The sequence below is a fragment of the Panthera tigris genome, chromosome B1 (genome assembly GCF_018350195.1).
Source record: "Panthera tigris isolate Pti1 chromosome B1, P.tigris_Pti1_mat1.1, whole genome shotgun sequence".
NCBI lineage: Eukaryota > Metazoa > Chordata > Mammalia > Carnivora > Felidae > Panthera > Panthera tigris.
The window spans coordinates 200,553,018-200,576,217 of record NC_056663.1 but is presented as its reverse complement, the minus strand read 5'-3'; the positions used below and the strand labels follow the sequence as shown (position 1 = coordinate 200,576,217).

General features: G+C 54.5%; 1 protein-coding gene across 7 annotated transcripts in view; it reads left to right on the top strand.

Annotated features, from left to right (window-relative positions):
* AFAP1 (actin filament associated protein 1) overlaps nucleotides 1-23,200 on the top strand; it is a 157,397-nt gene that overhangs the window by 104,958 nt on the left and 29,239 nt on the right. For all 7 annotated transcript variants that reach the window (XM_042985030.1, XM_042985033.1, XM_042985028.1 and 4 more), the window contains 4 exons: nucleotides 1,948-2,097; nucleotides 8,621-8,832; nucleotides 13,701-13,846; nucleotides 20,444-20,561. In XM_042985030.1, coding sequence (XP_042840964.1) covers nucleotides 1,948-2,097; nucleotides 8,621-8,832; nucleotides 13,701-13,846; nucleotides 20,444-20,561 — 626 coding nt within the window. The remainder of the gene's footprint in view (nucleotides 1-1,947; nucleotides 2,098-8,620; nucleotides 8,833-13,700; nucleotides 13,847-20,443; nucleotides 20,562-23,200) is intronic.

The following is a 23,200-nucleotide window of genomic DNA, read 5'->3' as shown; positions in this document are numbered from 1 at the left end:
TGTCCTGTGCTCCATCCATGCGCCTGTGTCACACCAAGGCTTCACGAGATACCACAGCCTGGAGGCGGAAAGCACGCATGTTCATTTCTCACGGTCCGCAGGCGGGAGCCCTACCTGGAGGTGCCATCAGAGCTGTCTGCTGGCGAGGGCCTCTTCCTGGCTTGCAGACGGCCGCCTCCCGCTGTGTCCTCACGGAGCCTTTCTTCCGCGTTCAGTCTCTTATTAAGAAGGGCACTGATGCTGCGGGACCAGGGCCCCACCCTTATGATCCTGTAACCCCATCACCAAATACAGCTGCGCTGGGCTTGGAGCTTCAATGCAGGGGTTCTGGGGGGCACCTACTTTCAGTCTGGAACAAAGGCTGTGTTTACCCAGAAGTTTGGCTTGGCTTCTTGTCTTTCAACTGTCGTTTCTTTCTAGAGAGGCAATAACGGTGAACACAAAGTGACTCGAACTCGGGATGGTGCTGAGTCTGCCGGGCCAGGGAGTGCGAGAGCAGACCGGGTGGGACTGGGATGTGGGCCCGTGCCTGGTGTCCCCAGGGCCAGGTGGGATGTGAGCCTGCCCCTGGTGTCCCATGGGTCAGCTGGGACGTGGGCCCGCGCCTAGTGTCCCCAGGGCCAGGTGGGACGTGGGCCTGTGCCTGGTGTCTCACGGATGGCAGATTGGGACTGGAGGAGCGAGAACTACCCAACCCCCTCGCCCACCCCCATCCAGAGAGCGATCGTGTCAGTCTGTGTTACAGGGGCCTTTAGGAATGAGGCCTAGGGTTGTAATCCCTCATCCCCCAGTCCCCTGTCTCTGAAATTATTCTGTGTGTGTTTAAGGTATGTTCCTTTGGGCCCAGGATGAGCAGGAGGGGAGAGAGTTCCTCACTTTCATTACATTGTCAAAAGACCCCTTGTGGGTTACAGATCGGGAGGCTCGAGTCACCCTGGACAGGGCGACACCAGGAGGGCGATGGGGAGCCCCTCTCCCGGCCCACCCCCCTCCGTAGTGAAGCCACACTTGCCCCTCCCGGAGGCTCATCGTCCTGTGCGATTCTGGCAAAGGTGCCTTTTCCCCTTGGATCCAGGACCGGGCACGCAGTGGCCCTCAGGTGATGGGGGTGAGTGACCTCTCCTTTGCACAGTTGCCGTGGGAGGAAAGGTCTTCCTTCGCCCCCGGTTCCGGGTGCGCTTTCTCACGCACCTTCCGATCCCTGCGAGATCCCAGACGGGGGTCCCGAGTTGCCAGGTGTTGCTGTTTCCCAAGGGGAGCCGGAAGTCATTTTGGTGCACAGCGTCTGCGTATTTGGCGTATCTGGTACATTTGCGACCTCGTAACTTCATGCCGTGCAGGCCAAAGCAGAGCGTAATGGGCTCAGATGGCAGCTGCCGTCCTGGGCGTTCTGGGGAGGGTGAGGGGCTGGTGGAGGGCTCCTGGGACTGGGGAGGACCCGCGTCCCCCTGTCCCTCCGCCAGCCCCTCCCCAGGCTGCTCTGCTTCTTTCCATCCCTCCCTCCAGCCTCACAGCCTCCGTGTTCCTGACGCTCCCCCTGCCCAGAAGGCTCTCGCTTGGTCCGGCTGCTTCCTCGTCTCCCAGCTGGCGGTTCAAAGTCGCCCCTCCAGGCGGCTTGCCCACCACCCGGGGCCTGTCCACGTCACCCCGGTGTAGACCGCGCGGGCCCGGCTGCCATCAGGCCTCCTCTGTGTGTGACTGCATGTGTGCGTGTGTACACGTGCTTGCACACCCATGTGCATCGTCGCTAGCACATACACTCCTTCTGAACACCTGTTTGCTGTATTCTTTTGTGTCCACACCAGCAGTCGGCTCATAGCAGGTGCTCAATGAGTACAAATTGAGGAAAATACAATGGACTGCGATTTATGCTCTGTCCCTAATTTTTTCCGTTAAAGTCTACAACTGACACTCTCTCTCTCTCATTTCCATCGTCACTCTTAACAGTTAAGAGGAAGAAAAGTTCCAAATCAGAGACCAAGGGAACCGTGTCTAAAGTCACTGGGAAGAAGATCACCAAGATCATCGGCTTGGGGAAGAAAAAGCCCTCGACGGATGAGCAGACCTCGTCCGCGGAGGAGGACGTCCCCACGTGTGGTAAGCCGGGGTTCCCCGGCCGGGAGCGGCGCTCACCCCACTTGTGTCCTTCTTTCCTGGAGTTGCCTCTGCATCGCGCGGGCTTTTCCCAGTCGGGCTTGTGATCATCTGAATGGTGGAAAAGGCACTACGTTTCTGCCGCTTATTAATAAAAGATCGTGCCGGGGTTTGAGACGATCTCCGAGGTTCTTTCAAGATGAGAAACAAATTCCTGCTGTGATCCCGTGAAATTCTCCCAGAGTCCTTTTAAGCATTTCTGAGCTGGGGCACACATGCCTTGGCGAGCGAAGGAGGGAGCGTGGGGCTCGGAGCGGCGTGCGTGGGGTTACCGCTGGCGTTCCCCCCGGGCTACAGCGGTAGAACGAGCATCCTGGCGGTGCTGTTGCTCAGCCCGTCACCTCAAGTCCCTTCTGAGGGGCTGCCCTGTCCAGGAAGGGGTGGGCACCCGCAAAGCGGCCCCAGCCCTCCCGTGTGAACAAGGAATCACGGGAGGAGACGTGCAGCGCGGCCTGGTGACAGAGGAGGGAAGCTGGCACAGCAGGAGAGTGTCACAGGGACCCTGGCCAGGTGGAGGCCCGGTAGGGCAGCCTCTGGGGAGAAGTGGCGGGTGAGGTTGGACAGGTGTCCTGTTGCCTGGCCACCGTGCAGCCGTTCTCAGGAGAACAGCACCGAAAGCCGGACGGCGGGGCTTTGGCCTCTATTAGGAACCGAGGGTAGGCCGTGGGTGCTCGTAGAGCCGCGGCACATCCAGGGTTCTGTCCCTTCAGGTCCCTGGTCCCCTCCCTTTGCAGACTCGCCCTGTTCACCCCTCTCTCCGCGAGCATCCATCTGCCCGGGGTATCGGGCTTTACTGGGAATGCCGCCCCAAGTGCCCGAGTTGGCCATACAGACAAGGGGAAGTTAATTCAGCAGCTGCCGCGTGCCAGGGCGCGAGCCAGGTGCCGGGAGGACGCTAGGGACAGGTAGCGCTGTGGCGGAGGGGCAGGCTGCAGAGTGCTAGGTGCAGGCACGTGCCGTACCCCGAGGGCAGGTCACGGGGAGTCCTGGCTCCCTTCTGGCCTTGACAGTCGGGGTTCGAGGAGGCCACCCGCATGAGGCTTCCGCAGGCCCTGTAGAGACCCGTCCTTCGTCAGGCCGGGGCAACCCTGGGTGGTGGCGCACGTGCCATGGAAGCCGGCTGGGGGGTCCTCTCGGGAGGTCCCGTTAAGCTGCCATCTCTGGATTGTCGGGGAGCGCCCTGGCAGCCGAAGGAGGCCAAGGGTCTAGGAGCCCGTGCATTCAGGTCCCCGAACTTGGCAAATGGCAGCGGGGTCATAGGGGCGGGCTGACTGACGCTGTGTCCACTGCCCTACGTGAAGGAGGGGGCATCACCTTGTTGAAGTTACAGCAGGGGTGGGGGCGGGGCTCTAGCACAGAGGGGTGACGCCAGGATGCTGTTTCCCTTTTGCCTCTGACTTTCTTGGTGCGGCAAGAGTCTCTGGGTGGTGTGGGACTGTCCCTCCTTTCGCACTGGTCCTGGAGGGGAGTTAGGGATTAGAAATGCAAGGAGGGAGCCATCCAAAAAAGGAAACAGAAATTCTGTCACGAAAAGCAAACATTGACGTGGGAGGCGAGCTAGACCGCAGGGTCCAGACGCTGAGCTCTGGAAGGCCTTGGCCTGCGGGAGCCTCACAGCCCGTGGAGGCGCAGCTGGCCCACGGGCCCGACGCTGCTCCTTCCCTGGAGCTCCCTTCTGCATAGCCCTTCGCTCCCCGGGAGACTCCCCGCTCATAACCCCTCGCACACGGCCTCATTGTATTGGCCATCCGGCACTGCCAGAAATCCTTTGCTGGCACTTTCTTGGAAACGCTTGGTCACTCAGAGGGCAGAAAGGGTGAATCTGAAACCTGTGATATGCAGGTGTGGATTTCTATCAAGCTGCTCAGTGGATATCTTTCGTCTCTGTTAAGAGAACCTTCTCTGTCCACAAGATTTTAAAATTGTCATTTAGATCTTCGCTGGGTCCAGGGGCCACAGAAGGGGTCTGTAGAGAGAGGCAGGAGGAAAATGACTATTCTCAATTATTCTAGTACCTCTGTAAAGTTTTACGCAGAAAATGTCAGCTGGATAAAGGCCGGAGACGCCAACCCTGCCGAGTGGTGGCCGTGCGGCCGCTGGCCCCGTGCGGCAAGCAGAGGGGAGCCGAGCCGGACGGGCCGGAAGGACCGTGCCGCTGGGCGGGCAGACGCGAGCTCCCGGGAGCGATCGAGACCTGGGTTCAAATCCAGCCCTTCCGTGAAATGTGGCCCAGCAGGTGGGCCTCCGGGTGCGTGATAACGATGCAGTGGGGGTAGGAGATGGTTTCTGCAGGCGCTCCACGGGGAGTGGGCTGGGGCAGTGGGTCCCGCGGCCGCTGACCGGGTCAGCCCAGCCAGCCCTGTACCGCTGCCCATTACCGCCCCGAGGCCCTGAAGTGATGGTGAGCGTCAGCCAGGTGCGCTCACATACCGCCACGCGCAGGCTGCGGCCTGAGACGTGCACCAGACCCCCCCCCGGCAAAGAGGGATCTTCTGTTGGCCCCCTTCTGGTGCTTGCCTGTCCCTGTCTACACTCGGCAGGGGTGTAGATGTCACCCTGTGTCCTCATCCTCTCCGCCCCGTCTGTCCATTGCCGGACCAGCGTGCAAGCCCCACCTGGCCGCCGTCTCTGTGCCCTCCAGGCCACCAGGCGCGAGCTGTGACAACTCAGAGTCCTGTGCTGAAACGAGAGCTGCTTCTGCCTCCCGGTTCAGAGACTCTGATGGTCATGTCCCAGCCTGAGTCTACAGCTGTCCCTCCCATCCTCCTGGGTCACGTTCACACTGCCTGGCTCCCTAGCCATGCCTCAGTGCCCGGCGCAGAGCCTGGCAGACAGGGGCAGTGCAGCCCATGCCCGACTGGCTGAATTACCTTCAGCAAATTGTGGAATCTGTCTAGGCCTCAGGTTGCTCCTCTGGGAAATGGGCCCATGCTTACTTTGTCTTCTTAAGAAAGATGTCTTCTTAAAGATGAAATCATGAAACACTAAGGTCCATGCTTAATAAGTAATGTTGTTGTTATTTGCTCACCTGATGAGCTTATTTTAAAAAACCCAAGCAGACAGACAGACAGACCAAAGCAGCGTGAGGGCAGTACTGGGGGGAGCAGCCTGGGTACTGAGAAATACAGAAGCAGGTGGAAGGAGAGGCCCAGGGTCAAGGTGGAGGTCTCTGTGGAGGCAGCATGACCTGAGCTAGTGAGAGGCCTTGCTGGATATTCCCAGGGTCCCTTCTACATCAAGCATTCTGTGACTTTGTGGAGTTTTCAACAGTAGGGTTTTTTGGCACGCGGGGCAACTCTATACCTCTCCCCTTCTGTCACAACCTGCCCCGCAGGACATCAGGTGACCTTTAATCAAGGGGGAGGAAAGAGTGCGTGACATAAGTCGCTGCCCTGGGGTGTTGGCATCCTTGTTCTTGGACACGTGAGCCTTTGGGGGGCAGGCGTCTAAGGTGGGCAGGGGAGTTCTGCCGTGGGCGGGACCGGGACCAGCCAGTGGCAGCGTCAGGACGTGTGGTCTCCCCTCCTTCCCCTGGGCGTCTCCTCCCGGCTGATTGTAAGCCAAGGCTCGCCGCAAGTGAAACCACCATCGCACTGGGACCCTCCCGACAGGGGACCAGAGCCTGGCAGGCAGACGCCACGTTTCTCGCCCTGCGGAGAACGCGGGACGCTCGGCCCCGCTCCCGCCTGCTCTCCCCAGCGGCTTGTGCTTGAGAGCACCTGGCGCTGAGGCCTGAGACGCCAGCCATCCAAACGGCCGCACGCGAGAGCGTGTGTCCAGTCTCCGGCCCATCGAGCTCTCAGGGAACCTTGAGCCTCTTGCCACGGTTTCGCGAGAAACGTAGCGTTCAGAGCAAGACTAATCTCAAAACATCAAACTGAAATTCCCAAACTGTTAAGAGACACTGACGTCTCACCGACACGATGGGTGGGATCTTATAAAAATAAAATTGCCTCCGAATTGCCTCCTGCGGTTCCTGGAACTGACCCGGACCCGGGTGGCTGTTGAGCCTGGGGGGTACGGTTCTCGCAGCAGGACACGTCCCTCCCTGTCTTTAGCGGGCCTGGCTGCGCTTTGGCACCATCTGGTGGTGGGGGTGTGCTACAGCTGAAGTGTGCATGGGGCCCATCGGGATCCGTGTCCCCCGACCCTGTGACTCCAGATGCCCTAGATGGCTGTGTGTCATTTCCCTGTGCTCCCTCCCCGGAAGATGGGATCTTTAGGCCACCCCTTTCTGGAAGAGCAAAGGGCAGCGAGCCTGGTGGTGGAGGCCTGCTGCCCGATGTGGACGTGTCACTGTGGTGTTCACTGTGTGTAGAGACCGGCCTCTCGTGCACTGTGATTTTCCCTTGTGCCTTTCCCGTTTGGGAACTGAAAACAAATCTGAGGAAGGCGTCAAATACGGTAATTTCATATGGTGTCATGCTCAAATAAAATGAGAATTTGTCCAGTGTAACCATTCCGTTCGGGGCTCCGATGTCAAGAAATTGATAGTTTTGGTGACTCGGGGCCAGATTCAGCCAGGGAAGAAAATATCACGAGAGTGCCCGGACCTGTTCCAGAGATTACCATCGCCCTGGCTAGTGGAGCCGGGCTCCGTAACGGCCCCTGCCATGCTGCAGGGCCGTGTGCCCGCGCAAGAGTGCCCCCACGTGCCGAGTTCTGCAATCGAAAGCCATGTGCAAGTGTGAAGGCAGTGTCGTCACTGTTCCTGAGAAGTCATCTAGCTCCTAGGTCTTGTCGCTCACATTCCTCAATAAATATCCTAGCGTCTCACTCCCCCATCACCCTGCGCACCAAGGCCGGGTTCCTGTGATGGTTTCCGAGGTTCTAACAATCCAGGCACCTCCTGTCCCCCCAAGGCCGCCCTGTCCCTGAAATGCTCCTGCCAGCCCCAGTCACAATGTCTGTCAGTGCCCTGGAGCCCACCGCCTCCTTGTGAAACTTGGTCACCTGTGTGTCCCCTAAGTTCCTGGGAGCAGTCGCTGGCCTGAACAAGTCACAGGTCCAGAGAGACCCCCCTCCTTCACAAAGGAGCCCTTTCAGACTCCGGTTGGACTCCAGCCTCTCTTCCTGTCCCTGCAGCCTCTCCTAGATGTGTAAGACACGAGGAGCTCGGGTCCCAGGCACTTGAGCCGATGGGCTGGCTTCTCCCCTTGTTCCCCAGTTTCACAAGTACAGCAACTCAGGCCCAAATGAAAATTCTAGTTCCAGGAGAAGCAGTGCACCTTGCGGTAGAACTGATGTCACCCTGAGCCAAATGAAGACTTAACATTTTACATGTGCATTTTATGTGTGAATATTCATCGAGCAGATGATCTTACGTGATGTAGAAAGCATCGCTATGGGCCCTGTAACTTAGCTGTGTGTTGGGGGTTTTGTTTTGTGATTGTGATTTGTGTATAGCATTTATCCTTTGCTAATGGAGTGTGTAAGACGCAGGACTGTGTGTGTTAGACGTGGAGAGAAGCAAAATGCGTGCTCCTAAACCCTTTGGAAAAGGCGATACAAAACCCGAATTGGAGAGAGTTTATTTTGTCTTGTTTTTGAGCAGGGTGTGGGTGTGGGTGTGTGCACACGCATGCGTGAGTGGAAGGAGTAGTGCAATGACTTGTGAAATCCTTGTATCGTTTCTTCCTTTCTGGCCAGGGTTCTAAGCCCCACGTACTCCCTCCCTGCATCTCAAGGGCGGGGGGCAGCCATCTCCTAGCATCACGGAGCGGGAGGAAGCAGCAGCCACCCTGTGAAATCTGGTTTCCTGCCCTGTTCGTTCACATACTCATGGTGTCTTTAGTGTCAGAGACCTACGCCTTCAGACTCCGGCGTTCCCGTCCCGTCTGGGCGCGCTCCACCAGTCGGACAAAATCGTCAAGCGCGAGGGCTGCGGGAAAGGCCAGGAGGACGTCTTTGCCTTCTTTCTGTAGGACTCTCGTGCCCAGGACCTTCCATCATTTGTTGGAATGCGTCCAGCGGCGGGGGACTCAGCGCCCCCCAAGGCCTCCTATTCCTTGCAGAGTAGGAGAATCGAGTTTCCTTTTCGGGTAGTGTTTTTCTCGCGTGATGCCAGAATCTGCCTCCCGTAACTTCTGCCCCGGCTGTGTCATTTTGCAGCTACCCGGAGTGAATCTCGTCCTTTTCCATATGGTGTCCCTTTGGTCATGTAAGACGACCACTGCGTCCTTTCCCTCCCACCCTGCAAACACCGAGGGCTCAGCTCGGCCAGCCTGACCCCAGATCGCCACGAAACCCTTAACCTTCCCAGAACCACTCCCTGGCATGTACCCCCCCCCCCACTGCGGGCCCTCAGGGGCGTCTGGGGGGAGGGGGCGCCTGCCTTCCCAGGAGTCCCCGACTCTGCCTGAAGTGAGCCGCTGGGTGGGGGCGGCCCTTCCCGTTGGCGTAAACTTGCACTTGCAGGTGTGCGGGGGGCGGTTCTGCGCTGACGGTCTCCGTGGTCCCCTTGCAGGCTATCTCAACGTGCTCTCCAACAGCCGCTGGCGGGAGCGCTGGTGTCGGGTCAAGGACAACAAGCTCATTTTCCACAAGGACAGGACCGACCTCAAGACCCACATCGTTTCCATCCCTCTGCGCGGCTGTGACGTGATCCCTGGGTTGGACTCCAAACACCCCCTGACCTTCCGGCTGCTTCGCAATGGACAGGAGGTGGCGGTGCTGGAGGTGAGCTGCTGCCCGAGGCCACCCTCGGAGACCCGCCGGGCGCTTTTCCTTCCTGCCCGGTCCCCGCTGCCGGCCCCGGGGCACCGTGCTTCCGGTCGTGTCCCTCGCGCGTGCCGTGGGGACCCCCTCTCTGCGATGGTGCGAGTAGCCAGCGCCCCCTCTCACTGCACGGTGCAGGCCCCCCGTCTCCAGACGCCGCCTCGCTTCCTGTCGTCCGCGCGCATTGGCGCGGTTAAATACACGATTCCACACAGCGCACTGCTTTTTCAGAGTAAAGTCACCCCTTTTTCCCCTAACGATGGTCTACCTTTGAAACAATGGTATTGCTTTCACTTGCCCTTCGGAATGTTCTTCACAGACGGAACAGGTGTTTTTAGACAACCTTACAGACGGCGGCTCACGGGCCAGTCACAAGGAAATCCCAAAAGAACACCTTTCGCTCTCAGAAGCCCCCTGCTTGGTGTGCATGCGTTACGTGCTTGCCTGCTTTTGGGGAACTTCTTATTCGCTGACGCGGAAAAGCAGTCGACACTGGTTTCTTCACTATCTGCTGACAACTTCCAATTTTATTTTCCATCTATTATACTATTAATTTATTTCTACCCCCTAGTAATTCAGACCTTCTTTTTTCTGTCCCTCTGTTCATTCACATTACCATGACTTAGACACAAAGACACGCACACGCACACACACGTGTCCACAAACACCAGGCGTGTGAGCTTCAGAGCACGTGGACATGGGCTGTGCAGTTGATGGTCTGGGAGGTCTTGATGGGAGACAGGTGTTTGTTCCAGAGGCTCTTTTCACAGAAACTGTCTCCGACAGGGGCAGGACCAGACTAGCACGGAGTGCTCCCTCCCACGGGGCTGCGGGCCTGCGAAGCTGGCCAGGACCCACTATGTGCTCCGGGCCCCGGGCCCCGTGCCGTGGAACAGCGGGATCACACTGCGTCTTTTTTCCCTCATGGCTTTTTGATTCGCCTGTAAAACAGGAGTGTCAGGCCGGAATCTGCACTTTTGCAAACGTGGGCCGAAAACCGTAGAGTGGGCGCAGGGGAGAGAACTGAAAACCCAAAGGAGGAGACAATGTCCTCGATGTAAAGCAAGGCGGGTCGGGTCTCCTGTGCGAGCTGAGCCTGGGCAGCAGACCTGGGGCGGGGAGCCAGGGAGGGAAGGCGCCCTTGTGCGTCTGCGGCCCGCAGGCGGGGCGGCCCCTTCCCCGTGTTTCCTCCCTGTCCCCGTCATTAGTCACGCGCACGCGCACGCACACGGCCCCACGCAGGCAGCCCCACCTCGGTCAGTCATGAGATGCGGCACGCCGGCCAGTAACTGTAATCTGTATGTCTTCTAAGGTCACTTTAACTTTTATTTGGAGGCGATTTCAGAATTACGGGAAAGTTGTGCTAGCAGTGGGAAAATCTCCAAGCACCCTCCACCGTATCCCGCAATAGAAGCATCTTGCCGTGTGCGGGATCTCGGGCGCTCCCCCCGCACCCCCCTTCCTCTCCTTCTGTGTAACGTTTCTCCTCCTTCTGTGTAACGTTTCTCAGACTTTTACGGCCACGTTGCCCCTTTATTCCTTCAATGCTTCCTTGCACATGTGCTAAAAACAGAGGTATTCCCTTACCGAAACCACAATATAATTATCAAAATCAGGAAATAGTCATTCACACCCTCCTGTTACCTGATTCTTCGACCTTAGTCGGCTTTTCTGATCTCCACAGTGTTCCTCGAAGGCACGAGGAAACCCCAGCCAACGCCTCTTTGTCCAGCTGGCTCTTTTCCTGGCACAGAGACGTGCAGAGGTTACAGACCAGTTACTGCATGGAGGCCCTCAGTCTGGGCGCATCTCTGTCTCCTCGCTGTTAGACTGTGGGCAGGCCTCCCTGGCGGGAGCCGTGGAAGCGGGGCTGTGTGCTGCAGGCCACATGGGCAGGCGCATCCGTCACTTGGCCCCTCGGCTGGTGGTGGTAACTGATCCCTTGGGCAGGGCGTCTGCAAGGCTTCCCCCTGCACAGTCACTGTCTTCCTTTTGTCTTTTTTTTTTTTTAAATTTTTTTCAGTGTTTATATTAGGAAGAGAGAGAGCATGAGCAGGGGAGGGGCAGAGAGAGAGGGAGACACAGAATCCGAAGCAGGTTCCAGGCTCTGAGCTGTCAGCACAGAGCCCGACACGGGGCTCAAACTCACAAACTGAGAGATCGTGACCTGAGCCGAAACCGGACGCTTAACGGACTGAACCACCCAGGCGCCCCTCCCTTTGTTTTTTGTTTTTTTTTTTTTAATTTTTTTTTTTTTTAACGTTTATTTATTTTTGAGACAGAGAGAGGCAGAGCATGAACGGGGGAGGGGCTGAGAGAGAGGGAGACACAGAATCGGAAGCAGGTTCCAGGCTCCAAGCCGTCAGCCCAGAGCCCGACGCGGGGCTCGAACTCATGGACCGCGAGATCGTGACTTGAGTTGAAGTCAGACGCCCAACCGACCGAGCCACCCAGGCGCCCCCCTTTGTTTTTAAAAGCATCATGGGGAAGTTACTTTGAGGCCGTCTATGTAGATACCCTGTTATCACTCAGAATTTCACCTGCTAATTTTGGCATCCATTGATGAGGCGACCATCGTAGTGGCAACTAAATCACACTTTGGATTCCCATTATTCCTTCTGTGCTCCTTAGTTTGCCTCTACTGTAAGGAAGGGTCTCCCTTCCTCCCGTTAATTATTAATCCCTTATGTACGTATATCTGCGGGGATTCACAGCATATTGTTTTTCTCAGTGATTATAATGCCTTATTGTCATGATTTACTTTGGTGGAAAACTCCCAGATTTGGCCAGCAGAAGTCCCTCTGAACTTTGCCCCTGTGGTCCTTGCTGTGTCCCTGTAATAAGATGCCACGGTCCCCTTCATTCTTTGAGCACTTTCCTTACGTTGTGATACAGTAAGATGCTCCAGACTGATCTCGTACCTTCCCTTGGCCCAGGCCTGGAACCAGCCATGTCTCCGGACAGCTCCTAGTGGAATCCCCCCGGTGGGAGTAGGAAATAGGGGTGTGTGTGTGTGTGTGTGTGTGCATGTGTATGTGTTACATGTGTGGTACATATTTCTAAGTGTGCATGTATATACATATGTGCATTCACACACCCACATCTGTGTTAAAAGTTATGATCATAACCAAGACCTCTAATTTCAGTCCAGCATCAGAGGGTTATTTTTTAAAAAGCCTATTAGAAAATTCTATAAAGTATGAGGAAAACAACGAATAAACTCTAGTGTCACTATATCAATCACACATTACATGGCGTGTTAAAACGCTTTTAAAAATGCTTAGATAAAATAGTTACAGATGAATCAGTGTTGATTGAGTCATAGATACTTTCTTGATCCAGATTTTGTTTGGGGAAGGACAGAAAGATGAAAGAGAACAACACATTTGGGATTTTTATTTACCCAAGTATTTATTTATTTATTTTTTTATTTTTATTTTTTTTTTATTTTTTAACGTTCATTTGTTTTTGAGACAGAGAGAGACAGAGCATGAACGGGGGAGGGGCAGAGAGAGAGGGAGACACAGAATCGGAAACAGGCTCCAGGCTCTGAGCCGTCAGCCCAGAGCCCGACGCGGGGCTCGAACTCACGGACCGCCAGATCATGACCTGAGCTGAAGTCGGACGCTTAACCAACTGAGCCACCCAGGCGCCCCTACCCAAGTATTTAAATGAATTCACTTTTACTCCCCAAACTTTGGTTACATTCTCCCCCGGGGAGGCGCGTAGCTCGAGTCCATTTGCTTTGTCCTGGGGCCTCACGCCCTACCGGCCAGGAGGGAGCTGTTACCGCCAGCCAATTTTATGATCACAAGAAAAATAGCTCCTCTCGTGTTAACGGCTCTGGGAATATTTACAACTATGTGTATTCTGATCAGCGTTCCAACTTGCCAAGGCTACGAATACAAAACTTCATTTTCTTGGAGTCTTTAAGCTTAACTTAGCAGATCTGTCTTTATATTAAAATTTAGTCATTTGAGTAAAAATATTTCTTTCTCATTCTGTTAACTTACGTGCTTAATAACTCAGCATCCCCTACCTTTTTAAACATTGTATTTTGATTAATCAAATGCTTCAAATACCGTTATAAAGTAAAGTATCCGATTTTCTAAATCACACGATAAGGATGATTTAAAAATTTAATGAACAGGATCTTAAAGATATATTTCCGACTTGCAAATTCAACGGATCAAATTTGGGATGGGGACCATTTCGAACATCTTAAAGCTATACCATGCACCAAGCGGGGCAATGACTGTGAAACGTGATTACGCTTATATAAAGTTATATAAACTCGTCTACACTTATATAAACTGGTAGAAAACTTCGCTGATTTTTTGTGCTATCTTAAGAGAATTAAGATCGCCGTTTCAGGCCCATCTAGGAGACCCCCCCAAGGGCTGCAGTGGGACAGGGTTTGGCCCCCCCAGAGGCGCGGGCCCCATCAAGATGCCAGGTGAGGCTGGCCGGGGCTGGGGGGCTCCTTTTTTCTGGCCAGACACTTTCTAGGCTGCTTCCTTCAGCTGCGATTTCACTCCCATAGCAATTTCCACACCTTGCACCTGCTGCCGTCCCCCAGACCGGACGGCATCGCGGGGCTCAATCTTGTTCCTTGGGCGTAAGTCCATGCGTGACTTCCGGTGTCCAGGCTTGGTGTGCACGCAGCGTGGGCCTGTCACTCAGGCCGGGACCGCGGCTCCGTCCTCTGTGCCCGCTCCGTGCTTCCTGTTCCCTTCCCTTTTCTGCCGCTCCGTCTCTGCTGAGGTTGGGAAGTGTGGGGCTCGTTACCATCACTTACGTAAACGCACGCTTCTCCCTTCCCCCGCTAGGCGTCCTCCTCAGAGGACATGGGCAGATGGATCGGAATTTTGCTGGCTGAGACGGGGTCCTCCACAGACCCCGGGGCCCTGCACTACGACTACATCGACGTGGAGACGTCCGCGAACGTCATCCAGACAGCCAAACAAACCTTCTGGTAAGACTCCTGGGAAGTGGCACCAAAGCTAAACAGTGCTCCCTTTTCACGGATTTTTTCACTCCCTGTGTGCGTAGCCTCAGGGGGAAGGAAGACTACTAACGACTCTCCCTTTGGCATTACATTGATCTGAACTTTGCTGAAATGTTTGTCGTTCCCACTTTCTGTTGGAGCGCTTTCTCTTGGAGCAGAGGTTGGCAGGCTTTTTCCATCAGGTGCCAGAAGTGTTTTCGGCTTTGTGGGCCACGTTCCCTGTTAAAACTGCCCGGCTCTGCCACCACAGCCACAGACCCCGCATCAGCGAATGGCCGTGCTGCGTCCCGATAAAACTTTATTTGCGGAAACAGGCAGTGGGCTGGCCGTGGCCTGCGGGCCGTAGGTCTCTGGCCCCTGCGCTCAGGGAACGCTTTGATGCGACACGTGACTTCCATATTGCTTTCAGCGGGGCGGAATTTTCAGAGTCATCAGTCATGTACTTTTAAAACTTAAATTGCGATTTCATTTTTAAAAAAAGGCTTGTATGTCTGAAAACATCCCTTTGATTCCTATTTCTGTAACGTAATGATGACAAAGCAGCACCTCTCAAGGTGAGGGCCCCAGACCCCCGAGGGCATTCGAGACTCTTGCGGGCAGTTCCAGGGGCCAAAACCAGTTTCATAATAACACTGGTCTGAAAGCCTGTGCCCTGGGGCTGTGCTGGGGAGGTGCTGGGTGAGGAGGAAGGAACCCAGGCGGGTCCCGCGCAGCATTTACTATGTGGAGATTCCGGGCAAGTGGTCTGTAGGCTCTTGGTGCCTCGGCTCCCTCTGGAGAGGCCAGGCTTTTCCCGGTCTTGCGTCTGCGATCCCCAGGCGCCTGCTTCTGCTTCCCTCACAGTCTGTAAGGACCGAGGCGAGGTGGGTAGAAACAAAGCGGGTGATGGGGTTTACCATCCACACGTGGTGCTAAGCGTGCCGGCAGCCGTGGGCAGACCCTCACTCAGACGGTGAGTCCCTTTGAGTGCGGAGAAGATGAGCCCCCGTGTCCACACTGGCACTCGCCTGCTCCCCCCGAGTCCCGCCATCTGTTTTGCCACACACGTGGTGTCCACGGCGAATTTGAGCCGTGTTCCTGTGTCCCTCGAGCGGCACTGGGGACTGAACATTTCTTGCTTGGCTGAGATGTTCTGGGGCGAATAGAGGAACGTGGGCTCATGTTAGGGATCGAGCCACGTGTTACCCCCAACTGAGGTGAATCGATAGCCTTGACAACATGAGTTAGTTTGGGTACAGCTTTTCCAGCAGATCTCCAGTAACGCTTAGCGGTTTTTCTCAAGGGCGGACTTCCTGTTCTTAGTGTCAGAATCAGAGTGACTCAGTCAAGTCACTGAGTCAACTGACTCTTCTGTTCATATTCGTCGTTTCTCTGTGATAACACCCTGTCTAGGCAACAAAATGCAGGTGAATCGCAGTGAACCCCCCCCGTCATTCGACACATGCAGTGATCGAAGAACGTTTAATCAAGCGGCTTTTTAAGAAATGTACTATCACACTGGGTTTTGCAAAATCTCCCGTGTCTAGAGTGACATGAAAGAAAGGAGGTTATGGTTTTTAGCTGCTTCTTCGGGATTTACTAGATTCTGGAGCCTCTCCGAGTGCACCCGTGACCTCAGCTGTAATCACCAAAGTACTCATCGCGTGTCTGACAGGCCCCGAGTGGCCGCGTTTCCCCCAGAACAAAACTTGGCTTTCCAAATGAGCGGAATATTAATCTAAACCAAATGTGGGGAGGCCACATTTTTGAGAAAGGAACGTAGATTGCAATAGTGAGAAATCATTTATTAAAAAGATGCGTGCCAGGAGTTTATGGCTGCAAGACTCTTTGGTACCTCGTTAAAATCTTTATAGATGTTAGCGATAAAGTGTATTTTCGTTTGTCAGTTTGCAAGCTAAAAATTCTTACAAAACTTGAGAGAAGACGTTTAACAAGTAAATAATGTTCAGAATATAAATTATGGCAGCTCGCCAGTACAATAAATGTCCTGGGAGTAAATTAATTTTTGCTTTGACGCAAATGGCAGCTGGTTAATGAATGTTTCCAAGGTCTTGGTGGTGGGGGGATGTGTGTCTGTGCATTGGGTATGTGTGAGGGGAAAGGACAGTGATGTGTTTTGGGAAGAGGGCAGTAAAAAAAAAATGGTAATTTAAATTCTCCCGGGAAAAGTAGCGTATTTCAGAATATTAATAATGGTAAACAGTTGGAACCTGTTTTCCCACGGCCTAGCCTAGCTTTAAGTGAGATGTATCGATTATATGGTACAAGAGAGACGTTCTGAATGTTCTTCCCGAAACTGATTTCAAGTCACACTCCCTTGGAGACCCACGAGGAGGCTATGGAAGTAGTGGCGACACGCTAAAAGGCTGTGGATCAGGGTGGACGGAGAGAGGGCAGTGGACAGGCCGGAAGGGAGCCGTTGTCTTGAGTCGCCTTCCCGTGAACCCCTTAAAACAGGGATGCACCTTGCGGGGACGGTGCTCGGTAAAATAAGCCAGATGCAAGAGGACGCGGTCTGTCTGCCTCGCTCCCATGGGGCCTGAAGCTGGTGGATTCGTAGAGGCCGGAAGCTGACGCCGGGCCCAGGGCCCCGGGGGCGGGGAGGGAGTGAGGGTGTCGTGGGGACGGAGGTTCAGAGGAGGAAGGTCTGGGGGTGGAGGGCGGTGCCGGCCGCCCAGCAGCGTGAATACACTCAGTCAGTGCCCCAGATCCGTGCCCTTGGCAGTCCGTATCTTACCACGCACGGTACGTGTACTTCTGTGAGTGTCTTACGGTTTTGATTTAGCAGGTAGCGTGTGCTCTGTTGTCTCATGTCCACTTTTATGTTTGGTTAAAACCCCTATTGTGGAAAGAGCAGCAGGCAGAAGACGGGGGCCTAGCACGCAGACGGGGCTCGCCTTGCAGCTTAGGGCCCGGAGGCCCGTGGGGGGTGCAGGTCCCCCGCCGTAAGGCCCAGGCCTCTTCCAGCGGGGCCGTCCCGCGTGTCCGCGACCTCTCTGGGGTCTGTTCCCAGCTTCTGTCCCGCCCCTGCTGGAGCCCACTCCTTCCTGGCGACTGTGCCCCAGCGTGCCCACCGCCACACGTCAAGCACTCGACGGTCCCTGCCGTGCGTGTTCCCGACACGCGGCCCGTGACCACCACGGCGGCTGTGTGTCACAGTGCTCGCCGACCACACGTGCACACGGTGACTCAGCCCATGATGCCTTCAAATGGGACATTTAAATTAGAAAACCTTCAATACATATCTTTGCACAAAAAACCTTCTGTCGTGGCAGAGTTCTTAAATTTTTTGTTTAAGTTTTTTCTCTTCTTGTCTTTTTCTTTTCTACACATTACCTGTTCCTGTATGTAATTTCATAGAATCATCCTACACATTTGTGTCAGTTCTCTTCACGTTGAAGAGTGCACGTGTGGGGCGGGACCACGTGGCCTTGGCCCAGCAGAGGCGGTGCCTGTGCTTAGACGGATGGGACAGACAGATGGGAAGGGGCCCCCTCGGACCACGGGCTCCTCCTCTCCTCACAGAACCACAGGCTGGCCTCGCTGTAAGACCTCTTTCCCAGGCCTGCCCTCACCAGTCTCATTTTCTCCCATTTTTATGCACCTAGCTACCATAGAAATCTAAGATCCCGTGAAGAAACACAATTTTTTCAAAATACATGTATTTTTATTCCAGACTATTTTTTTTCCGTAACTCTTTTCATAACATGATTATTTCACATTTTATTAGTTTTCATTAAGAACTTTTCCTTTTTGTAATATCACATTAGTTTTGTATTTGGAAAGCCAATTATATAAACAAAACCGGGCGGATGATAGAGACTAAAAACTATTTTCTCACCTCAATGATAATAAAGGTACAGCATATAGTATTTGTCCTGTGACTCGCTTAATTCACTTAGTGCGGTGTCTTCCAGATTAATCCATGTTGTCACATATGGTAGGATTTCCTGCCTTTTATTTATTTTTAATTTAATTTAATTTTTTTTAATTTACATCCAAATTAGTTAGCATATAGTGCAACAATGATTTCAGGAGTAGATTCCTTAGTGCCTCTCCTCCCTCCCCCAACCCCTCCAGTAACCCTCAGTTTGTTCTCCATATTTATGAGTCTCTTCTGTTTTGTCCCCCTTCCTGTTTTTATATTATTTTTGCTTCCCTTCCCTTATGTTCATCTGTTTTGTCTCTTAAAGTCCTCATGTGAGTGAAGTCATATGATTTTTGGTTTTCTCTGACTGACTAATTTTACTTAGCGTAATACCCTCCCGTTCCATCCACATAGTTGCAAATGGCAAGATTTCATTCTTTTTGACTGCCGAGTAATATTCCATTGTATATATATACCACATCTTCTTTATCCATTCATCCATTGACGGACATTTGGGCTCTTTCCGTAGTTAGGCTACTGTCGATAGTGTTGCTGTAAACATTGGGGTGCATGTGTCCCTTTGAAACAGCACACCTGTATCCCGTGGATAAATGCCTAGTAGTGCAATTGCTGGGTCGTAGGGTAGTTCTATTTTTAGTTTTTTTTGAGGAACCTCCATACTGTTTTCCAGAGTGGCTGCACCAGCTTGCATTCCCACCAGCAGTGCAAGAGAGCCTCTCTCTCCGCATCCTTGCCAACATCTGTTGTTGCCTGAGTTGTTAATGTTAGCCATTCTGACAGGTGTCAGGTGGTATCTCATTGTGGTTTTGATTTGTATTTCCCTGATGATGTTCATGTGTCAGTTGGCCATCTGGATGTCTTCCTTGGAGAAGTGTCTATTCATGTCTTTCGCCCATTTCTTGACTGGATTATTTGTTTTTTGGGTGTTGAGTTTGATAAGTTCTTTGTAGATTTTGGATACTAACCCTTTATCTGATATGTCATTTGCAGATATCTTCTCCCATTCCATCAGTTGCCTTTTAGTTTTGCTGATTGTTTCCTTCGCGGTGCAGAAGCTTTTTATTTGGATGAGGTCCCAATAGTTCATTTTTGCTTTTGTTTCCCTTGCCTCCGGAGACGTGTTGAGTAAGAAGTTGCTGCGGCCAAGATCAAAGAGGTTTTTGTCTGCTTTCTCCTCGAGGATTTTGATGGTTTCCTGTCTTACATCGAGGTCTTTCATCCATGTTGAGTTTATTTTTGTGTCTGGTGTAAGAAAGTGGTCCAGGTTCATTTTTCTGCCTGTCGCTGTCCTGTTTTCCCAGCACTATTTGCTGAAGAGACTGTCTTTATTCCATTGGATATTCTTTCCTGCTTTGTCAAAGATGAGTTGCCCATACGTTTGTGGGTCCATTTCTGGGTTCTCTATTCTGTTCCACTGATCTGCGTGTCTGTTTTTGTGCCAGTGCCATACTGTCTTGATGGTTACAGCTTTGTAATATATCTTGAAGTCCGGAGGCTACTTTAGTTTAGCTGTTTACTTATTTATTTTAGTTTGGAGAGGGTGCTGTCTGGGTTATCTCCTCCCTGGGTATTTACATCTTTCACTTCTCACAAACATAAACTTCACGAGTAAACCGTTCACACGTGCACACATCCAGCCACGTATCGGCCGAGCGCCTTGTGGCCAGATTCCTGAGGTCCAGGAATGGGCAAGAGTGACCACGGCCATGTTCTCCCGAGGCTGACGTCGTGGGGGACGAGCATAAAGACATATCAGGTGGCGATTAGCAGTACGCACAAGCAGAAGGGTAGCGGCACTGAAGCCCTTACTGTGGAGTTTCGGGGAGGGGCTCTCGTGTGCCAGGGTAAATTCCCACCGGGGCTGAAAGACCAGAGGGACCTCGGGCGCAAAGCTGCCGCGCAGGGGGGGCCTGCAGGGTGGTTGGTGAGAGGGAGACGCAGGGAGGTAGCGGGCTGGCGGTGGAGCCCCGCAGGCCGTGCGGCACTCTGACTGCCGTGGGAGCGTCACAGCCGCCAGGGCAGAGCAGGGGGTGGCCCCACCCGGCTTTCCCCCTGGAGACGTGTTGGCCGCTGTCAGGGAAGGAGGCGCCCGCGGGAGGCGAGTGGCTTGAGGTAGCGATGCTGCATGAACACTGGGAACTGGAGAAGCGCGTGCTGACAGTGCCCTAAGGAGCTTGGGCTCCACGAACAGTCCCCAGAAAGGCCGCATAGTAAATACCTCAGCTTTGCCAGCTGGGAGTCTCTGCCTCAGGGCGTTCATGTTAGCAGGCTCCTGGAAGAAGCACGGAAGCTCTGCAAAGCAGCCACAGACGGGGCGCACCCAGCGGAGGGTCAAGGCCGAGCCCCAGCCAGCGGGCAGCCGGCCGGGCGCTCCTGCCGCGCACTGCAGATAGGAAACCCGTCGCTTGTGTTGAACAGCTGGGTCACGTGCCGGCACCGCGTCATGTCCCGGCATGCGTGATCTCCGGTCCTGGCCGCAGCCCTGCAGGCGGCGTTCCCTAGTCTTACAGGAGAGCAGCCTGTCCTTGCCGTAACCCAGCACCCCACTTCTGCCGGCGTGCCGGCTCGCGCTTCTTTCTGTCCCCCGTCACCTCCAGTCTGGCCTGAGCGTCCAGCCCATCTCGGGTGAGACTCTGGGTGGCTTGGAGGGGCCTAACTCACCTCCTTTCTTGCAGCTTCATGAACAGGCGTGGCGTCTCCACTAACCCGTACCTGGGGAGCACCTCCAACGGCTACGCCCACCCCAGCGGCACGGCGCTGCATTACGACGACGTCCCCTGCATTAACGGCTCGGTGAGTGCGCCACTCGTACGGGGGTCCGGGCTCGGCTGTGTCAGAGGCGGGGCAGCGCGAGGGTTCCTGTAATCCGGGGCCCCGATTTCCGGCCAGGCGCCAGAGGGCTTTTGGCCGTGCTCTGAGGCGGGATGGAACCCGTGTCCCTCTCTCCCGGGCTTGTTTGTGACCTTAGTGTGCATCTGAGCAAGTGGGTACCTGGACACCAGTAGGCTGCCATTCAGCGTCCACGTCATTGTGTCTCAACACGTCCTAAAATGTGGGACGTAGGACGGCACCTCAGATATGTCAAAATAGGGCCCAGGCTCGGTTCTCAGGGAGCAGAAGGGACATGTTGCCTCGGCGTAGTGGCCGCACCTCAGACTCAAGGCGTCTTCCCCCTTGGTGGCCTTGGAGCACCCGGGACGCCCGGCCCCTGGTCCAGAGCGGCTTATCTGCCCGTAGGAATGCAGTGCAGGTGCTCAGTGACAGCTCTGCGTGGCCTCAGGCTGGCCGGCTCGGTTCTCGGTACTTTGTGTCCTGTACGCAATGAGCGGACCTTATCAGTAAACTCTTACCACGTCTCCACATTCTTTGCCGAACAGAACAGCCGTCACTGAGCACACTCCCTGGGCCAGGCCCCGTGCCGTCCTCCGGGCCACCAGGGGAGAGGCCCTCGAGAAACCATCTTACCGTTGGTCCCCCGGTATTGGGTGGGCTTAAAGTTGGCATCGTGTCAGGATACGTTTCAAAGTTTGGCATAGAATGTGTTTATGGTTGTGTTTCAAATCTTAGAAGGTATTTTGGACTTTTTTCCTGCTGTTTTGCTCACCTGTTCTTTTCTCGGTACTTGGATGGACGTCCCCAATCAGCCCCCTCTTTTGTGTGGTCATCAAATCCACACCTGCCCAAGGCAGGCACCGGGAGATCACGGCCTTCTCGAGGGAAGTGCGGGGGTCAGGCAAGGACTCCTGGAGCTCAGAAGTAGAAGCAAACTGAAAAGAAGGTTACATGGTCTGGGTCAGAGGTGACCAGCTGGCTATCAAATGCAGTGAAGTCATGTCTGTCCCCAGGGTCTTGGATAGCTTGCCCTGGGCGTTCCTCCCTCTACCCCCTCGGGCCTGCCCTGGGGTTCCCCTTAGGGCCCTGTCCGCAGGCTCTTTACTGGATTCCTTATCGCGCAGTCCCTCCTCCCTGCCTGCCCATCCTCTCTCCCTCCTTCCTGATTTGCCGCATGGCCCCTAGCGCCCAGGGTCTGCACTAGGGATTGAAGACACAACGCAGGAGTTGTAGCCTCCGTCCCCCAGTGGCCTTCCGACTCAGGGAGGGCTGCATGGTGGCCCCTGTGAGAGCAGGTTCTCGGGCCGTCTCCCTGCCTTCCTAGGCACTGGCTAGGGCCGGCCCCTGGCTGTGCTGGCCTCCGTTTGCTCCGTGCAGCCACCAGCTCCTGTTGACAGAGTGGCCTTACCCCTGGTGTAGGCCCAGCCACCCACTCGCTCCCACATAGTCGTGAGCTTCTCTGAGCCCTTGGTCCCAGGCGCCCCCCCCCTGTGTTGGAAGGACAACACACAAAACTGTCTCTGGGCCTTCCCACCCAAAGGCCCTTCTGCGTCCCTCTTCCTCCAAGGGTTTTCTGCCTTCTTCCTTACCTTCCGCACGGAGGGCTCAGGGAGAGCTGGGTGGGCTGGCACGAGCACGCCCCATCCACCCCTCCATCCCTTTAGGTTTGTGTCACGGGGGTTCAGCCCGTCCCCAGGAATGAGCTTTCCTTGGAGCACCCGCAGCGTCGTCCGATTCAGACATAAAAACCCACCATTCTGGAAGGACTCTGCATTTAGGAATTGTTTCTGCACGTGTGTGCGGCGCTGTGACAACTTGAGGTCCCAGGCGCAGTATCTGTGGCTGTCTCGCTTGCTGAGGGCTTCCTGGAAGCCAAGGCCCCTCTTTAAACTGCTTCTATTTTCCGGGCTCCAGCACCAGGCCGTCCCTTGTTCGGGAGGCTTCCTTCCTCGGTTTTACGAAGTTCGTGCTTTCTGACCCCAAACCTGGCATTTTGTCAGGGTCTCGACTTCCGTGATCCTTGACCCTCGGTGCCCCCCTGACGCCAGCGCAAGATAAAAGCGGGTCTCAAAAGGGACCTTCTGAGGTACTTTTAATCTAGAAACGTCCGTGGAGTGTCAGTTTCTAAGTGTTCCATGCGACTCGATCCTTTGGCATTTGGGGAGGTGATGGTCTAGTCTAGAGCGTTCAGATAACCCTGGACAGCTGTGTGCCGGGCTGCCCCAGCGGGGCCGTCAGCCCAGGCTTGTGCGCAGGGGCCGCGGCGTGTAGATGGCGGGCGGGTCCCCGCATCACAGAAATAGACACGTCAAGTGGCTGCAAGAGACGGAACGTCCCTCCCGTGAGACTCAGACTGCTTCTATTTTTGTGACAAAAGGCTGTAATTACAGTGCGCTGCCAGAAGGATGTAAAAATAGGGTAAAATGAGCACAACCTAGGAATTAATATTTCTCTCTTTTGGAAAGTACAAAGCAGTTTGTGAAGACCTTTAGGTCTCTGGCTGTGGTTCTGAGTCTGGGTTTAGTTTACACTTGAATGTCCTTGTTCTAAAGTGGCCCCTAGTTATTTTAGTCTTTTGTAAAAACCTTTCCTGCTGAAAC